The sequence below is a fragment of the Manihot esculenta genome, chromosome 16 (assembly GCF_001659605.2).
Source record: "Manihot esculenta cultivar AM560-2 chromosome 16, M.esculenta_v8, whole genome shotgun sequence".
NCBI lineage: Eukaryota > Viridiplantae > Streptophyta > Magnoliopsida > Malpighiales > Euphorbiaceae > Manihot > Manihot esculenta.
Genome location: NC_035176.2, coordinates 27492768 through 27513856, shown reverse-complemented (window position 1 = coordinate 27513856; position 21089 = coordinate 27492768). Strand labels below are relative to the sequence as shown.

Here is a 21089-nt window from a genome sequence, read left to right as displayed (position 1 = left end):
GCCCACTAAACTCAACCCTGATAAAGTCAGCAGGCGAGACAAGGCAAAATACTGCTGATTCTGTGAAGATCATGAACACACAATGGAGGAATATCGGCAGTTAAAAGACAAAATTGAGAGACTGATAAAGGATAGCATACTCTGAAATTTTTCCAGAAAAGATAGAGAGGATAGGAGACCCGAGCCTGAGATAAGAATTTCCAAAAACACTATTGATAGTGAACCCGTTGAGATTATACATGTAATTGCAGGTGGCCTCAGTGATTGTAAGGGCAAGAACAAGCGTGCCCTTGAGCATGTCCTGTCTATAGAGCAAGAAGCATGGACGAAGCAAGAGATAAAATTCAAGCCAGCAGATAGTGAGGCAAAATCTTTGCATAATGACCTGCTAGTCATAAGCATTCGATTAAATTCTGGCGGGTCTTGGTTGACACAGGTAATTCCATAAACCTTATCACTTTAGAAGTATTTAACAAACTGGGTTTAGATAAAAACAGTCCTGCCAAAGTTTCTTACCCATTAGTAGGGCTAGGGGACAAAATCGTGGCAGTTCTTGGCACCATTAATCTTCCACTTATGCTAGGGGATAAGAAGCACAAGCAGGAGCTGTATGCAGAATTTGCGGTGGTAGATATTCCAATCCCCTATAATGTAATACTCGATCCCTCGGTCTTAAACTGCCACGGGATAATTATTAATGTGGGTGCTTTGTGTTTAAAGTTACCAGCTCTAGGGGGGTTGACCATTGTTCAAGGCAGCCAGAAGTCAGCACAAAAATGCTACACACACTCTATGAAAAGCCTCAAGAAAGCAACGACGTCGATTGATCTACTAGAAAAATCATATTCTCATACAAAGCAAGAACTAATTGACTCGGTAAAAGAGGTCCCATTAGAAGCAGATAAAAAGGTACACTTTGGGATTGTATTAAGTAACGTAATAAAAGATAATCTAGTAAAATTACTAAAACATAGAATGACCACTTTTGCCTGGTCTCTAAAAGATGTAATAGGTATAGATCCGACCCTAATCACCCACAAGCTTTCCTCGATGAATCAATAAAACTGGTACAACAAAAGAAAAGAAAATTTGCCCCCAAAGAGACAGCAGGTGATTAAGGAAGAAGTTAATAAGCTTTTAAGTGCATGTTTAATCAAAGAGATCCAGTATCCTAAATGGCTCACCAACATAGTACTGGTCAAAAAAGTAAACAAAAAATAGAGGATGTACGTGGACTTTACTGATCTACATAAGGCGTGTCTAAAAGATCACTGTCCACTCCCATCCATCGACAGGTTAGTAGACTCTACCTCAGGCCACATCATGGTCTCTTTTTTAGATGCTATTTCAGGTACCACCATATCCTAATGGATCCCGAGGATGCTAAGAAGACCGCTTTCATCATGGATGAAGGGGTTTTCTATTATAAGGTGATGTCATTCGGATTGAAGAATGTAAGGACGACCTATCAAAGGTTAGTATCGGGTATCTTTAATCTGGTGGGAATGATAGTTGAGGTGTACTTGGACAACATGGTAGTAAAAAGCCAAATCTTAGAAGATCACCCAGACGACATCCATATGGTTTTCAACATTCTGGATAAGGCAAGTATGAAATCCAACCCTGAAAAATGTACTTTTGGGATAAAGGGTTGAAAATTTTTTAAGGTATATAGTCTCACAAAGAGGCATAGAAGCAAACCCAGATAAAATTAAATCTATACAATGGAAGCACCTAAATGCATAAATGATATACAAAAAAAACTAAATGAGTGGGTTATAGCTCTTAGCTGATTTATATCTTACTCAGCTAGGAGGTGTCTCTTTTTCTTTAAAGCGTTAAAAGGTAAAAATAAGTTTGGGGGGAGGGGGGAAGAATGCATCGAGGCATTTATGAACTCGAAAATTTTTTTATCATTTCCACATTTTCTAAGCTCACCCGTCAAAGGCGAGGTTTTATTTTTGTACTTATCTATTACACAAAAAAGATGATCTCAATGCTCATACTACAGGACAAGGGAGAGCAAAGCCCCATTTACTATGCCAGCCAAGTCTTAAAAAGTGCAGAATTGAATTATTCCCCTCTCGAGAAGTTAGCCTTTGCAGTCCTGATGTCCGCCGCAAAGGTTCATCCTTATTTTAAGTCTCATACTATAGAGGTAAGGACAAACTACTCGCTTTGAAAGGTTCTCCAGAGGCCAGAATTGTCAGGGCAATTATCCACCTGGGCAGTGATGCTGTCAACATATGATATTAGGTATGTTCCTAGAAATACTATGAAAGTCTAGGCGTTAGCTCACTTTATAGCAGAGATGACTCCACCCCTTGAGACCTCCGAACTGTCTGTTGAAGAATGAAAGATATAGGCAAATGGTGCCTGTGGACCTAGAGGTTTTGGAATTGGCATTGTCCTACAAATTTAGATGGGAATAAAATTCAGGTACGCGACAAAGCTCACCTTCAATGCCGCGAACAATGTAGCTAAGTATGAGGCCATAATTATGGCCCTTAAGATTATAGCGGCAATAGGTAGACAAAAATTTATTATTTTTAGTGACTCGCAACTGGTTGTTAATCAGTGTTAGGTACAGTTTAAAATTCGAGATCCCAATCTTGTCAAGTACGAAGAAAAAGTCCAATCCTTAATAACGCGGATCAAGGATACGAAGAAAAAGTTCAATCCTTAATAACGAGGATCAAGGACAGGCAAGGCGACTGTGAACTTTATCAAGTGGCCAAAGGTGACAACTAAAAGGTTGATTAGTTGGCGAAAATGGCAGTGTCAGGAGAGCAACATTTGACTTAGCCGCTCCAATTTGAAGTACTACATACCCCAGCAATCAGTGAAGAGGAGACTCTACCAATTGAAGAGGGAGAGTCATGGATGGCTCCGATGTACATGTTCTTGATGGAAGATGAGTTACCGACTGAGGAATTAATGGCCAAACAAGTAATAAAAAAATCCTTTAGTTATGTACTAATAAATGTCTTATTGTATAGGAGATCGTCAACTCATCCATGGTTATGGTATGTAACAGAGGATGATGGTAGGAGTATCCTCAAATATATCTATAAAGGAGATTACAAAAGCCGTGAAGGAGCTCAGATGATCGCCTAGAAAGTATTCAGATAAGATTATTATTGGCCAACAACAATGAGAGGATGCAAATGTTAAGTACATGTAAGCATTCCTCGAACTCTAGGTGAAATGCAGGCAGCAATCGGCAGCCCTTGGCTCTTTTTTTAATGGGCTAGATATCCTTAGCCTTTTTCTAAAAGTAAACAGGTAAAGAAAATTCATAATTGTGTCGATTGATCATTTCAGCAAGTGGGCCGAGGCAGAAGCAGTCCAGACCATCACCACACAACAAACCATCTCTTTCGTCACCAAAAATATTTTCACCCATTTTGGAATCCCTAAGGTAGTTATTATTGACAATGGAACACAGTTTGTGAATTTCAAATTTAAAGACTTTTGCAGGAAATGAAATATTGATCTATGGTTCAGCTTAGCATACCATCCTTAAACCAATGGCATGGCCAATGTTATAAATAGAACAATCTTTCAAGGTTTAAAGAAAAGGCTCGATAAAGTCAAGAGCAGCTGGGTTGAGGAATTATCTCATATTCTTTTGGCATACAGAACAACTCTAAGAGCAACTAGAGGGGAGACCCTGCTCTCACTGGTGTATAAGGCCGAGTCAGTAAATCTCATAGAGGTCCAAGTAAGCAGCTTCAAGACTCAACATCCCGAGTCCTTAGAGGACCTCAGAGAAATGCAATTCAACCTTGACCAAGCTGAGTATCTATGAGAGCAAGCCTCAATTACAACGGCTGTCTACACAAACAAAATGTCTCAGATGTTCAATAGTCGGGTTAAATCTCAAGTCTTTAATGTAGGAGACTTAGTGATGCGAGCATAGGAATGACACTATTCTTCAATAATAAGTTGTGCATTGAAGTCTTCACATTCTTCAAAGATTAAATATGGGAAGTTTTTAATCACGATGAATCAAGGTGAATTCGAGTCATTCATTCTGAATACCACATTTGAAAGACAAAAAACAAAAAAGAAATAGTCTTATTTTTTAAAAAATTCATGGGTTCAACTCTAGCCATCATTTATTTACTTTTGAAAACTCATATATGAGATATTTTAGTATGTTTTGATGTCTTTTATAATCTTATATAGATTAGGAGTTAAATTAGTGAAATTAGAAATAGTTTTCCTTATTCAAATAAGGTTATCTTATATTTTTCTATTCCAACTAGGATTAGAAAATATTTGGTTATAAATAGCCTTTATTTTGTATGTAGGACAGAATAAGTTAATAAGTAAAGATTTGATATTTCTCTCCATAATGAGAAGTTATTCTTAGAACTTTGGTTCTTCTTCGTTGTTTAGCAACTTATCAATGTTTAATCTTGTGCCATTCTAATATGGATTTTCTCCATTTTTAGTTAACTTATCAAGAATTTCTCGTGACATTCTCTAGCTGGAATCACTTGATTATCTTCATTTCTAATCACATTAGTTGATTAGGGGTATGGAAGAGTAACCTTATGAAAGATATGTATGGTAGAGTAACCTTATGAAAGATATGTATGGTAGAGTAACCTTATGAAAGATATGTTTACCTTGTTCTTTGTCAAGTTGTATAATAGGTTTTTTATCATAAGTTGATCCTAAGTTTCGTATCAGTTGGTATTAGAGCACAGTGATAGATAAATTTCTATTTATTTATATGTACTTGTTTCGTAAGTTTTTATAATTATTTTTATTTAGTTTCAATTTTATCTCATTTTGTTTTTCTTAGTTTATCTTCTAATTTGATTTTAGAAAAAAAATTTGAGAAAAAAAATTATATTTCTGTAAAAAAGAAAAAAGAAAGAAGAATTTTTTTTTTTTGGTTTCAGTTGTGTGATCTATAAAAAAAGTGAGGAAAAAAAATATGGCATATAGAAGATTCAAGAAAATCCATTCAAGGAACCAATCAGAGATCCTTAAATCCTTAAGTGAAAATTTCGATCTCATAAAAGAGCAAATCAAAGAATTTCATGAAAAAGCATAAGTCTTAAAGAAGTTTCTACTGAAGTGGACAAAGCAATCTAAATTATCATTACAATAATAAAGAGTTTTCAACTAAATTTAAGAACACTTTTAAAGAAGAAATCACAATTGAGACCAAACATAATAAAAATGATTTTCAAGACATGAAAATTGAGCAAAATTTTGATATTGGTTCTAATTCTAATTCAAATGATTATTTCATTCAAGAAATCAAGTTGAAATTCCAATTGCCTTTATCATTCTTGCACAAGACAACTTGTGTAGAGATGATTTCATGTATGTCGATCTTTTTCTTGTCATTATAGTTGAAGATTCGAGGACGAATCTTTTCGAGGAATGAGAGAATGATGCAACTTGGGAATGATACTATTCTTCAATAATAAGTTGTACATTGAAGTCTTCACATTCTTCAAATGTTCAATATAGAAAGTTTTGAATCACAATGAATCAAGGGGAATTCGAGTTAGTCATTCTGAATACCAGGAAGACAAAAAAAAAAAAAAAACAAAGAAATGGTCTTATATTTTTAAAAATTCGTGGGTCTAACTCTAGCCATCATTTATTTACTTTTAGAAACTCATATATGAGATATTTTAGTTGTTTTGGTGTTTTTTTATAATTCTATATAGATTAGGAGTCAAATTAGTAGAATTAGATATAGTTTTCCTTATTTAAATAAGATTATCTTATGTTTTCCTATTTCAATTACAATTTGTTTTGTTTTCGTATTCCAATTATGATTAGTAGATATTTGGCTATAAATAACCTTTATTTTGTATGTAGGGCAGAATAAGTTAATAAGTAAATATTTGATATTTCTCTCAATAATGAGAATATATTTTTAGAACTTTGGTTCTTCTCCATTATTTAGCAACTTACCAAGGTTCAACCTTATGGCATTTTAATATGGATTTCCTTCATACTTAGTTAACTTATCAAAAATTTTTTGTGGCGTTCTCTAGCTAGAATCGCTTAATTATCTTCATTTCTAATCACATTAGTTGATTAGGGGTGTGGCAGAAAAACCTTATGGAAGATATATTTACCTCGTTCTTTGCTAAGTTGTGTGACGGATTTTTTTTTATCACAAGTTGATTTTGAATTCTGCATCACTTAGTTTTTAAATAGACTGATGTAACTACCGATAATGTCGGGTCTATTAAGTTGGATGAAAACTTAAAAGGACTGTTTAGGATTTTGAAGGTTATTCGCCTAGAGGCCTATAAGTTAGCTAAGTTGAATGGTCGAGTCATCCTCTATTCTCGGAATGTCTGTAATTTACGCAAATTTTATCAATAATATTAATAAGATATTTATCATGTGTTGTGTTTTATTCAGTTATGTGGAATGATGAGTTGCCAAAATAAGCAAGAGCCAAAGATTAAGGAAAACATTTTTCAAAAAAGCCATTAGGTGCGTAACTGCCAGGCACATGTTCGAGTGTTAGTCCCGATTCATAATTTATCTAAGGCATTTTATGCCAAAGCCATGAGGCGGGTAACTGTCAGGCACAAGTCCAAACATTAGTCCCGTTAATTAAAAATTTTAAGATATTTTATACCAAAACCATGAGGCGAGTAACTGTCAGGCACATGTCCTGGTGTTAATCCTATTAATTAAAATTTTTCAAGGCATTTTGTGTGTAAGCCACAAGGCGGGTAACCGCCAAGCATAAAGACTGGGTGTTAATCCCATTAAAATTTTTCAAAGGCATCTATGTCTAAGCCACAAAATAAGTAACTGCTAGGTATAAGTCCAAGTGTTAATACTATTGATTGTCTAAAGCATTTAATTAGTTATGAAGTTGGCGGTTAATCTGTGAGAACAATTGGATGAGCTGTAATGACCCAAAATCGGACCGCTACCGACGCTAGGATCCAAATCGACTTAAGGTCGCCGAGATCCGTAGCAAACTTAACATACAACCTGCCATACCTGATAAATCTCATACATGATCATACATTTACATAAAAATTTTAAACTTTCCATCTACCAAGCTTGACCTGTGCATGCACTAAACTCAATACATAAAAACCCCACACTAGAGCCCTCATCAAATGGTCTAGTTGGGTCAATATTACAAACACCAAGCTTGGTTTAACATTAATAAGAACATTTCATAAAGATCATGTATCAAAAGGGATTAACCATAAACTCTAGGGTCAAGCACAATACTATTCCTCAATACAAATCTGTACAATATCTTACATTACATTATCTTTCATGTCCACAACTAACTATTACATACACTATGCCTTTACTCTTGCTGACCTCCCGATTTATTTGAACGTGCAAGCCTGGGGGTTAAGGGAAATGGGTGAGCTACTAGAGTCCAGTGAGCAGAATAGTAAAACAATATATTAGAACATATACTTTCATGGAATACATCACATCACAAACAATTCACATCAAGGATGGACTTGTCACCAATAGCCCTCTACATAATCCAACAGTGCCAAGACGTAGAATGGGTCTCTGGTCTTTCCCTTAAACATAACATATCATAACATTCCAATGTGCCAGGACATAGAATGGGTCTTCTGGACTTTCTCTTACATCGTGCCAGAACGTAGAATGGGTCTCTGGACTTCCATACCGTATCGTCATCATCATGCCATATCAAGGGCTAATGGGTCATCCAATATCCATCCACAACAACATCATATAATGCAATGCAACATATTCGTGAATTCTAATGCAAACAGCCTAATATATCCCATGGCATTCGTGATGCATGAATATGCTCAAAATTTAATTACTTTAAAACATAAAGATCCATTCTACTCACCTCAGGCTGACTCTGAAAAGACTCTGAAGCAGCTATCTCACTGCTGGGGTCCTCGGTTCCTCGGGTCCGAACCTACACAGGTGGACTCAAATGAGGGACCAAACATACACTAATATGACTCTAAACATCTCCCCAAAAACCCCCCAAAACATCATAAAACACTCATAGAAAACATGCAAAGGAAGGCTGGACAGGGCACTTTCGGCGGCAGGTTCAGCGGCCGAAAGTCCCTCTAGAGCCGAAAGTCAGGCACTTTCGGGGGCAGGGTTCGACGGCCGAAAGTCTATCTAGAGCCGAAAGTCACCAACCTTCGGCGGCAGGTTCGGCGGCCGAAACTCCCCTCTAGAGCCAAAAGTCCAAACTTTCGGGGGCGAGTTTAGGCGGCCAAACTGCCTCCATAGGTAGGTTCGGCGGCCGAACATGGCTTCGACAGCCGAACCTGGGTCCTCCAAAAGGGTAGAACCCAAGCCACAAACATACATCCAGCCACCAAAAACCTCCAAACTCAAATCAAACCACTCAAAATCATGCATAAACACATCCTCAAGCATTTAGGGGCTCAAAACTAACCTATACCCCAACAACATCAACATTTAACATACATTTCGTCATTTAATTCATATAAACCCTAACATTTTACAACTACTCTAAACATGCATCCAACACCCTTGAAACCCCTCAAAACTTACTAAAAATAAGAAAGAAGGGTAGGATCTACTCTTACCTCTTGAAAATCGAGAGAAGAGGCGATCTAAACTCGGAGATGGGGAGAAATCGAGCTCCGGGTCTCCAAGCTTCAAAATCTTGATCTTGGCTAAAAAATCTTCAAAAGCAAGTTAAAACTTGTTAAAACTTGGAGAGATTGAAGGAAAAACTCAAAATCAACCAAAGAAGGGCGAAATCTCACCTTGTCCGAAAATAGAGAGAGAAAACTCGCCCATTTTCGGACAAGGGGCCTTTTATAGGTGGCTGGCTAGACCACCTTCGGGGGCCAAAAGAGCTTCCGCAAGTCACCAACGTTCGGCGGCCGAATCTGGCTTTTCCAACTTTTGATATTTTCTTTCAAAACTCAATTTCTTTTTTTATTCAAAGCATAAAACATGTAAAAATATTTTATAAAAACATGATTTTACCCTTCTAAAGAGTTCCGACATCCGAGATTCTGCCGGAAATCAGGAATTCCGATGCCGGGGTCTAGCCGGGTATTACATGAGTGTTCTGGTTGTTTTACTCTTAGTCAAGTATTGATCATAAAGACAGCAAAAATAAAGCTAAGAAACTAAAAGAAATGCTCTCATTATAAAAAAAAAAATTACAGAGGAGGGACATCTTTAATCTCCTCCTCTCGAGTCTATTAAATTTATATTCTCTACATCTATTGCATATTCAATAGAGATCCAGTTGGGGGATCATCTTCATTCTGCCTCTCCTCCTGTTTCTCTTCGTCCTCTTCCTCCTCCTCGGTGAAAATATCATCAATTCAGGAGAAGTCCTCAATAGGAAAGCGCTTATTCTTGACCGAGTACTGACATTCGATGAACATCTTCCCTCCCCAAGTTACTGTCTCTTGTAGTTCAGCTTCGACTTCTAGCTCAGCAACCCTGTCGGAGGTGACCCAATTCTCCTGAGCCTAAGTTTGCTGGACTTGCCGTTGAAGTATAGCCACTTGATTCTCTGCTGTCTTAGCCCGATTCTCGAGAGTAGCATTAGCAGAATTGGCCGAGTCCAGGTCTGTTTGCAGTTTATCTACAGACTCAAGGGTCTTTTTCATAGTGTTCTCCACCTCGGTAACCCGAGCCTTCAACCTTGTGCACTCCTCCTACAAGTGGTTTATATCCATCTGGTGCGCTCCAAATTCTCGCTTTAGGGCCTTATTATGCTTCTTGGCTAGGTATGCACATAGAGCACTCTCCATAGCAAAATAGATGACGTTATTGTAGAGGTCATTCGTCTTAACTTTGTTCGGGTGGTGACAATCATCAGACTGCAGGGCGTTCTTTGCTATCAGAACTAACAATCGGGGTTCCTTAAGGAGCGAGTTCACCGAGTCAGGGATAGAGCCAGGTGTTGAATGCCCCGTGGCCAAGGAGCTCCGGTGTCTGCCTCTTCATAATTTTGAGAAGGGGGCTGGCTAGGAGGAGGAGATGCGCCCCTAGCAGAAAAATCGGTCGGAGGGTTCGAAGGTCCAGAAGCTTCAAGAAGCAGAGGAAGAGGAGGAAGCACATGGATTTCTTCTATCCGTCGTGCTCGTTTTGGAGGAGGGTCGAATGTTCCAGGGGCAACTTTGTCTTTATAGGCAATACAAGTAACTTCGACGAATTTGCTTCTTCTTGTGGGAGTGGTAGCTACTAAATGAATCAGTGTTGTTCTGAGATACCACGCCATAATAATGAAATCCCTCCCTAGAAGCTAGACACAGAATGACCCATCTAAGAAAGCATACTCCAAAGACACTCACGAATGACTACTGGGAACCTGCAAAATCAAAAAACAAAGAGCAACACAACTGATAGAGGCTGTCACAACACTTATCCATGGCAAGGGAATCATGAGTGAGATGACAGTCTTAAAACAGAAAAAACAAAAAGAGAATCATCCTTTCTCTATCCTAGAACAAGGGAAAGCAAACCAAAACAAACGAAACATCAAACAAATGCAAGTTGTAAAGTCTAAAATATGAAAAATCACGCCGTTGCATCAATCCCTTCCGATCCCATCTCGACCTTTCTCTTTCCTTTCTCTCGACTTTTCTCTACTAACATCTGTTTAACACATATTGTATTCATAAAAAAATGATATATTCAACATATATAGATAACAATCGTATATTTTTAACTTAAATAAAGGCTGAAATTCAATATTTTTTAATAAAAAATTAACCAATGTACATATTTTAGTAAATACAAAAATGGAAACAATTAACAAAAATGGTGTATCACCATCTATACAACTATATGGACAGAAGCTGCATCTTTCTAATTAATTAATCTATCCTTGTCCTCAAATATGCTACGTTATGAAAATTTGTCTAATTAACCTTATTTCATTAATTATGTCTAAATCTAATACAAGTGGAAACCTGTTTCAGAACTATCCACATCTGAATTACTAGTAGAGTCACTGTTCCCTCTTTTAATGATCTTCATTTCTTCTAGGCGGCTAATGCTACTACTCGGACTCTCGTTCTTCCTCTTTTGCTTATTGTTTCTTCTCCATTCTCTTTTCCTCAACAAATGCTTAGTTAACAATATCCCCAAACCCATAAAAATTCCAATTGTGCACCCTCCTCCTATAGCCACTATTGACATCAACAACCATACTGCTCCCCACCCACGTCCATGAGGTAAAGTTGTCCACATGGCAGCCATGTAAGCTGCCGCCATAAACGACATGGACACCCACATGATCCTATGTGTCACTGCTAATAGTTTTGTCATGGCTTTTCGCCTAAAGGGTATAATGCTGACTAGGAAAATAACTATACCTAGTGATAAAAATAAAGCTGCATTGTTGCAAACCATGAACACTTTAAAAGAAGTACGCTTTCCCTTTAGACATTCCCCTGTCTTTTGATCAAATCCTCCAGGAGGGTTTATTCCAGCAGCAAATGTAACAGTGGCAATTAAAACTGCCACTAAAATGATTGTATTACGTGCATTACGTAGACCTTCACTTTGGATCTCTAGCTGTTTTTCCCTGCGGCGTCGCTGCTTACGGCGGTGATGGTGATTTGGAGAATCCAACACTTTTTTTGAAGATGAAGATGGGATAATGGGATTATTACTTTCAAATGGTGTGATTTGTTGAATTTCAGTCGAAGTTGGTGGGACTTGGTCTCCTCTCTTACCTCCTGCATCTTGTATTGCAGGCAAAATCTGGAGAGCACCAGAATTGCTCACATCAGACTCCACTACGTCCAAAGGAGTCTGTCCCTTGCGATTTATAGCGTTCACATCAGCGTTACGCTTCAACAGAAAGATGACCATCTACTCTCATGCCACCAAACAAAAAGCAAAATGCAAATAAATTAGTAAGCTAGAAAATCATTATGATCATTAATCACGATGGGTTTCGTATAAATTCCTTGTATTCGTTGTACATGCAATAATTGTATAGAAACAAGTGGGAGCTTAATAAGAAAAAATAAGGGTTTGGGTTGACATACAGTGCTAAGTTTTCCGGCGGTTGCGAGGTGCAAAGCTGTATTGCCATCGCTGTCAGGCTTATTAATAAGCTTGGTAATGTTGAGAGTCTCCATGAGGTACTTCACTGCATCAAACTGATTGTTTTTCACACTGAGATGGAGAACAGTTTCTCTATTTTTGGTGATCATCTCTGCAGATTCAAGACTCACAGAGAGTATCTCGTCGATGATGCTGACTCGGCCTTTGATGGCAGCCCAATGGAGTGGGGTTCGACCATCATTATCTTGCAAACAAGGGAGATCAGTGTCGAATCTTAGTAGCTCTCTGGTGGTCTCAAGATGGCCTTTGCTGCAAGCTAGGTGTAAAGGAGTGCATCCATTAACGTCCTTCTTCCATGCAAAATCTGGACGTATTTTTAGGATTGCCTTCACAATTTCTAAAACAAAAATGAAGGATTATCAACTTTTGCTTATGCCCAAAGAAGAAATTAACATCCACATATATTTATTTTTAAAAAAAAAATAATTAATTAGTTTCTTTATACTACATATGTAGATTAAATAGTAATTTTTTAATTAATAATTTAAAAAAATTGATTAAAATATAAAATTAAGATTAAAAAATAATTTAATTAATTTAAACAATTATTTGAGAATAAACATAAATCGAAAAGAAAGGAAATTTCAAGAATCAAGTTATTTCTGACGATTTACACTCTCAAAAACTTCAGACAAACTGAACTTTGTCACATCTCTCTTTATGCAGTGTTGTCCTGTTGGAGATTCTAAGTTTTTTTGGGCTGTTATAGGTTCGTTTTGGTAGATGGTGGAGGGTCTGTGTGGCTGTAGCTTAGGTTTGTTGTTGCTTATGCTTTTGCTTTGGCTTGTGTGTTTACTTTTGCTGTCTGGTTTGGGTTTGCATGTCTTTGATCCTGTGTGAGCTTTGGTTTTTCAAGCATGCTATCTTCTTTTCTCCTTTTTTTGGTTGTGATCATGATGGGTCTAGGTGGATATCCTTAGATCGGTTTGTCTCATATGGCAATAAATGCTGGAGTTGGTCGGTCTACCACAACAAAAAAAAAAAAACAAAAAAAAGGAAATTCACAATTTAGTCTCTAGATATTATCATTATTAATAAGTCAGTCCCTATATTTTTAGAAACTTATTAAAACATCCTTATGTTTTCTTTCCGCCAATAAAATAGTCTTTCCGTCCTCTTTTCCGTTAAAATTAGATAAAGAAGAAGAAGAAGAAGGAGAAGGAGAAGAAGAAGAAAAAGAAGAAAAAAAAAAAAGAAGAAAAAGAAGAAGAAGGAGAAGAAGGAGAAGAAGAAGAAGAGAGAGAAGAGAAAGAAGAAAAAGAAGAAAAGGAAGAAAAAGAAGAAGGAGAAGAAGAAGAAGCAGAAGCAGAAGCAGAAGCAAAAGAAGAAGCAGAAATAGAAGAAGAAGCAGAAGAAGGAGGAAGAATTGGAGGAGGAGGAGGAGGAGGAGGAGGAGGAAAATAATGGGGGTAATTTAGACTTTTACTATATTTTTAATGGCAAAAATAGACGGAAGGACTATTTCGTTGACAGAAAGAAAAGATAAAGACATTTTAATAGGTTTCTAAAAATATAAGGACTGACTTGTTAATAATGGCAATACTCAGAGACTAAATTGTAAATCTCTCAAAAAATTTATGGATTACTAATGAATTTTATTTGTTAATAATTGATATTTAAATTTATTAACAGAATTAAAATTCATTGATCGATAAATTTTAATTTATTAATAAATTTAAAAAATAAATTTAAAAAATATTTAAATTACTAACGTACTCTAAATCCATTAGTAATATTTTAAAAAAAATACAAAATTTATTACGAAATTTTATAGTAAAAAAAATATTATACTTACCAACTATGCCATCCAATTGTAAATCGATAATAAATTTAAAATAAAATTCTGCATAAAATTCTTGCATTTTTTTAAAAAATTAATATCTTTTTTATTACCAATGAATTTGTTAATAATTTTTGAAAGAAAAAAAAGTCTACCTTTTTTAAATTTCATAATAAATTGCAAATTCATTCCTAAATCCGTTAAGACCTTTCCATCATTTTTTCTTCATAATTTCTCTTTCACTTTCTCCATTTTCTTTTCTATCATGATCCCATTTTCTTCTAATTTCTCTATAATTTTCATTTATTTTATCTATAATTTTCATTCATATTATTTTCTCTCACATCACTACAAAAACTTCTAGATTACCAACAGATTTTTCCATTGATAATCCTATAAAAATCCATTGATGAATTATCAACGAATTATTAACGAATTATGATCCGTTATTAAAAAATTCATTGATAAATTTTTATCAACAGTTTTTAAGTTAGTTAATAATACTAACCGATTTACTAACAAAATTTTTATTATTATTACTAATAGATTTTAAATTCGTTAGTAAATTGAGAGAAAAATAATTTATTAATAGATTTTAAATCCGTTGGTAAATCCGTTAATACCGTTAATAAATTTATTGAAAATTTAAATAATTTTAAAATAATTATTATTTGATTAAATAATGAGTTTTATTATAAATATTATTTTTTATTAATTCAATAATATTTAAAATTATATTAGTATTGTTACTAAATTTTTAATTTATGTCTAATATTTATTAGAAATATATAAAAAGTGGAAATAAGAGAAAAGTAAATGAGAGGAAATGATAAAAAAAAAAGAAAGAAAAAAGAGAAAAATAAAAAAATGATAGAAAAATAAAATTTATGAAAAAGAAGAAAAAATGAGAGTAGAGTAAAAGGATTATTAGAAAAATGAGGGAAAAAAAAAGAGAAAATGATTAGAGAAGAAAATAAATGAAGAGAAAATAATAGAAAAATATAAATAGAAAGAAAATGATAGAAGAAAATAATATGAGAGGAAACAATATGAATAGTATGTAATTATAGAGAAAATGAAAGATAAATGAAGAAATAGAAGAAAATATTGATAAAGAAAATGGAGAAAGTGAAAGGAAAATTATGTAGGAAAATAATAAAAGAGTGACAAGAATGAGATGAAAAAGGATAAGAGATGATTGGAAAATAATAGAAAAAAATGAGATAAGAAAGTGAAATACAAGAAAGTAATAGAAAAAGAAAGAAAATGAGAGAAAGGGAAAGAAAATGTAAGAAATAAAAATGATAAAAATAAATGAATGATAAAGGAAGAAGAAGTAGTGTTATATTTATAAATGCGGATTAGTAACGGATTTATTAACATATTTGAATCCGTTATTGAATTTTAAAAAAATAAAAGTGAGTTTTTTTTCTTTTAAAAATTATCAACGGATTTGAAATTCGTTAGTAAATTTATTTATAATCGAAAAATGTGAATTTAAAAAAATATAAAAATTTTACGTAAAATGTCATTTTAAATTTATCAACAAATTTACTGATAAATTTTAAATTCGTTTGTAAATTCAATACTTTTTTTATTTATTAATTAAATGATAAAATTTAGTAATAAATTTTTAAATCTATTAGTATGGATTTAGAGTCAGTTAGTAATTTAAACACTTTTTTAAATTTATTAACAGATTGAAATATTTTAATAAATTACTAATAAATTTTAAATCCGTTAATAAATTTTAATATTAATTATTTTATATATTTATAAATTATCAACGAATTTAAAATTTATTAGTGATATTAATAGATTACTAACGAATTTTAAATCTATTAATAAATTTTTATATTAAAATTTACTAATAAATTTTTGAATCCGTTAATAAATCTATTAAAATTATTAACGAACGTAAAATCTGTTAGTATAATCTGCAGCTAAATCATAGCTTTGTTGTTGTGTGTTATTTTTTGTATATCATTTTTTTTCATTCTATAATTTTTCTATTATTTCTCTACATTTATTTCATTCCGTAATCATTTTCCCTTTTTTCTCATTTCTCTAATCATTTTCTTACTCTACTCTCATTTTTCTTTAATTTTCATAATTTTTATTTTTTTATTATTTTCTTTCTTTTTCTGTTTTTTTATCATTTTTTCTCATTTATTTTTCTCTTATTTCCAATCTTTATGTATTTCTAATAAATATTATGTATAAATTAAAAATTTAATAATAATAATAATATAATTTTAAATTTTATTGAATTAATAAAAAATAATATTAATAATAAAATTTACTATTTAATTAAAATAATAATTATTTTAAAATTATTTAAATATTTAATAAATCTACTAACAATTACAATCGATTGATAATTTACTAATAAATTTCACATCTGATAATAAATTATTTTTTTCTTAATTTAATAACGAATTTTAAATTCGTTAATAATAATAACAAAAACTCTATTAATAAATTTGAACCGAAAGCTGTTAATAAAAATTTACTAATAATTTTTTTAACAACAGATTATAATCTGTTAATAAATGAATTATCAATAATTTTTTATTGAATTACAACGAAAAACGTATTTGATAATTCAAAAAATTATTGTAGTTAGAGCTATATTTATTGAGCTTGTTTAAAAATACTATATATATAAACATTGGTAAAAAGAAAGTCTATGATTTTTAAAATAATAAGATTAATTTATAAGTTATTTAAAAAAAATTATTTTTTATTTTATTAGTGAATAATATTTTGTTTTTGTCTTTTGTATAAAGGGGATGAGATTATGAGAAATCCATAAAATGTATTAATGGGAAAGGAGATTGTCAAACCATCACAGCTGCAACCAATTAAACAACTAATAAAAAAAAAAAAAAAAAGTAATGTTTAAAGAATAGTCTTAGTCTATCATAATAAAGTCTCAAAGATCAACGGTTATGGGCCCCAATGCTTTGCAGGCCTTTCATTTTTTGTCGGTCTCACAATTCTGTTGTCTACTTTTTGTTTTGTGTCGGCCGCTTGGAATTTTATAAAATTTATTTTTTAATTTTTTTAAAAACTTCGGTTAGCCATTTTGACTATTTATTCTATTTAGTTAGTTTTCATAATTGCAATTTTATATATTATTTTTAATTTATATAATTTTAAATAAATATACTATTTAATTTTTTATTAAAGGTAAAATAAATTAATTAATAATTTTTATTAATAAAAATACTAAATAATTTGATTTATGGATTATGTTATATATATATGTGTGTGTTAATGATACTATCAGATAAATTTTAAATTTTGAATAAGTATATTGATAATTTATTTTATTTTATATTTAAATTAGTTAATATTTCCAATTAAAGAAGAAATAAAGTAAGGAAAAAAAATTATTATATGACAATTTTAAAATTAAATATTTAAATTTCATAAATAAATTCACAATCAATAATTAGTTATATATAAATATGATTTTTAAAAAATAAAAATATATTTGAAATTATTATGAATAATGAAGAAATTTAAAGATGTTAGAAGATTTCAATTTTCACAGAAATTTTACACAAAAATGTTTCTTTAAAAATACATAACATGATGAGAAGAGCTACATAATGTATTAAATTATAATTGTAAGAATTTTAAAATCTTTAATAAATATAATAAAAACAAATTTAAATAATTTTTTGCATGAAATAAGGTTATAAGAGTTGAAATTTGAAAAATATTTTTGTATAAAAAAATATAAAAATAAGAATAAAAAAGAGAATATCCTACGTTATGGCTACTTTTAAAAATTATACTGATAAAATGTCAAATAAATTTATTTCTGAACTAATATTAAAATTTCAAATAAAATATTTTTTATTTAATTTATTTAAATTTATTTGATTTTTAATGATAATTTTAAAATAAATTTAAATTAAATAATAAAGTTTAATATTTTTAACATGAATAAATTTAATTTTTAGCCTAAATTTCAATGCTAAACAAATATTAAATTAGATTGACAATTTATAAAATTATTTTTAAGAATTAGTGTATATATACACACTAAAAGTTATTAAAATATAATAAATAAATTAGAATATTTTTAGAATAGTGAGATAAATTATTTGTATATAAATATAATAATTATAAGAAATGTAATAATTGGAAGAGAAAATAATTCCAGAGATAGTCAACCAAGTCGTCCCGTGTGAAAAGTCAATAAAAATATAAAACACGTGTTAGTTAACGTAAGATTTAACTGTGTAGTTATATCTGAAATCATTTTTAAAGAAGAAGCGACTTTTTAAGGAGAGCCAAAAAGGGAAAGAAAGTAAGAGAAAAAAAAAAAATCCACATTATAGAGTCACGTTTTATCGCTGGTGGCTAAGTTTGGATATGGAATTTATTTTCTAATTTTCAGTTTGATGATATGATTGTTTATTGAGTTTTAATATTTATTGTTTAAATCTGTATTTTAGCTATGTATTGAGACCATGTTTATTTCTCTGTTTTTTTTTTTTTTTAAAGCTTTTGTGTTCTATGATTTGCATAGTGGTAATCGGGTGAATTGAAGATGAGTATCAGATATCAAGTGGGTCTTTGGGTCATTATCAGATATTAAGTGGGTCTAGTGGCGGAACTAGGAGCTTCCCTTTGGTAGGGCACCACTGGTTTAGCACGACTGTACTGTTGCGGCACCACCGCTGTGCCGCTGCGGCACCTTCATCCCCCTTCAAAATATTTTTCGGTGACCGGTACGGCACGTGCCCCCTTACCGTACCGTCCCTCCGCCACTGAGTGGGTCTCTGGATCATCAGTGATCTATTTATCATCTTCGGCAAGGTGTATATGTGGCGATGTCAATCGGTTGACAATGCAGAATTTGTAGTTGTCCAGAATCTTTGTTTGAATTAGGTTAAACTTTTGGGGTGAGTTTCTAAGTTCTAACCTATAATATTATGAGCTAACTTTGTGTTGACTTTTTTTTTTTTATCTGTATTTTAAGCGGCAGTCTACCGTTATATGGTAAAAAAAAACCATTTTTATGATTATAAAATATTAAATTTTAAATATTAAATATATTAATTAGAATGACATGTATATATATTTTTTACTTTTATTTCATAATTTTTATTTTTTATATTATTTTAAATTTTATTATCATTTTTTAATTATAAAATATATAAATCCACTATTATAATCATATTTTATTTTATTTTATTTTTTAAAAAAATTTTAAAATATTTTTTAATATTTAATAAAGTTTAATATATTTAAACTAGATATAATTAAAAATTAATAAAAAAATTATATTTATTAATATATGTGAAAAATAAAATAAATAAATTTATGAGATAAAAAAAAATTATTATTTTATTTAAATGTTAGATAATTATTTTTTCGCATTTGTGTAATGTAAAATATATATCTCCATTTTCAAACCTATGCTTCCTAAATTTTGATTTACTAAATTAACAATTTATTCTTTATATTTAAAAATACTATTTTTTTAATTTAATAAGTTTAAACTGCAGAATGAAACTATTTATTTTTTGAAGTTGAAAATATATATATTAATTTTAAAATATTTTAAGAAAAAAAAATTATCTTTGAGGAAATTTTTTAGTTAGTTGATTTGCAATTAAGAAAACATTGATAAAAAATTAAATGAAAAAAAAAAATCTTTAGTTTAACGGATAAAAATACAACAACTAAACCATTAATTTTAAAAAAGTAAAATATTAAAAAGCCTCTATATTTATAAAAAAATCCAAAGTCTAATTTGAACTTTTTATTCAAATTAAATAAAAACAGAAATATTATCTTTGATAATTGGTTTTTAATTAATAAAATATTATTTTCTATAATAATATTTTTTACAGTTTTAGAGTTCAAAAATTACTTTCTATTTTTCATTTAAACACTAATTAAAATAAAAGGTACAAAAAATTTAAAAATAGTAAATAATTTTAATACTTAACATTATATAAATTATTTTTATTATATAATGTGATATTTGAATTTAAGTATAAAATTTAAAATTTTATTTAAAAAATATGAAATTTTAATTTTTTTTAAATAGAGATCCATAGTAAAAGAGTAAAATCTGACGCCTATCAAATTTACTTAGAATACACATGGATCGAATTAAATCCGACCGTCCTAAGCTCAACTTATATATATGTATATAAATAATTAAAATTAAAATTAGTTAATTACCTGTATATCCCCCAAAAGCAGCAACGTGAAGAGAGGTAGTAGGAGCATCGACCTCCAACACGAGTAGATGTTGAAAATTCAAGAGATAATCCACAACTTCAAGCTTCCCTCTTTCGCATGCCGCAAACAGACCACTTTGGTTCTCTTTGTTCACCTTGTAAACCACACAAGGATCGCTCTCTACCAAAACCTTCACCATGTCCGTCCTCCCTTCTCTGCATGCCTCATACAATGGCGTCTCCCATTTCTCGTTCACCTCCGACGCCATCTCCAGCTTCATTTTCAGAATCTCCTTCGCCAATTCCAGGGGACCAAACCGTGCTGCTAAGTGTAGAATGGTGTTTGAAGACGACCCAGTTGTAAATTTCTCATTAACGAAATTCTCATCTTCTTGAATTAGGCTAAGGAAGGTAGCTACGTCCCCTCTGAGGATGGTCTCTTGAAGTTGGAGCCGTCGGTCCATCTCTATAGTGAGAGAGAGAGCTTAGAAAAGTGACGATTAATGGCGGAAATGATTGGTTTGGAGGCTGGAGGGGAAGAGATTGTGAATAAATAAAGAAGGAAGAGGCATTTTTTTCCACAGCTGCAGGGACCATGAAGCTTCTTTGCATTTGATCTGGAGCTAAGGGTTTCTCTATAATTTTTTAAATATTTTTAAGTGAATTGCGCGTGTGGGTCGTTATAAGAGTACGTGAGAAATTATAGCCCCCTATTTTATGTTGGATAAATATATGATGCAATAATTAAATTATAATATGCCACTTAAATAAAAAAATAATTATAATTTATAAGACAAAAAAATATTTTTATTTTTATTTTTATTTTTTGCATTCAAACGTTAAAAAATATAAAAATATATTTTTTTTAAAAATAATTTTTATTAAAGTATACCTATTTATACATAAAAAAATTACATTGATTTATCATATTATATAAGCAATTCTACTAGTTTCCCATATTTCTAATGTTTGTGGTTATTAATTTTCTTTTCGAC

The 21089-nt window shown here is 31.5% G+C and overlaps 1 protein-coding gene across 1 annotated transcript; it reads right to left on the bottom strand.

Moving 5' to 3' along the window:
* Positions 1-9207: 9207 nt before the first annotated feature.
* On the bottom strand, positions 9208-20731 carry LOC110603337 (ankyrin repeat-containing protein ITN1). Its single transcript, XM_021741035.2, has 3 exons — positions 20096-20731; positions 12024-12439; positions 9208-11844 (listed from the first exon to the last, which is right to left on the bottom strand). Exons 1-3 carry the CDS (start codon positions 20556-20558, stop codon positions 10921-10923), a joined length of 1803 nt encoding a protein of 600 aa, XP_021596727.1. The 5' UTR covers positions 20559-20731; the 3' UTR covers positions 9208-10920.
* Between the last annotated feature and the right edge of the window lie 358 nt (positions 20732-21089).

Bases quoted from the DNA above. Each gene is read 5' to 3' on its own strand.
- LOC110603337 (XM_021741035.2), bottom strand. From the start codon at position 20,558: ATGGACCGACGGCTCCAACTTCAAGAGACCATCCTCAGAGGGGACGTA. The intron at 12,440-20,095 runs GTAATTAACTAA...TTTTTGTTTTAG, and splicing joins TGCTTTTGGGGGATATACAG to AAATTGTGAAGGCAATCCTA. The intron at 11,845-12,023 runs GTATGTCAACCC...GCATGAGAGTAG, and splicing joins CCGCCGGAAAACTTAGCACT to ATGGTCATCTTTCTGTTGAA.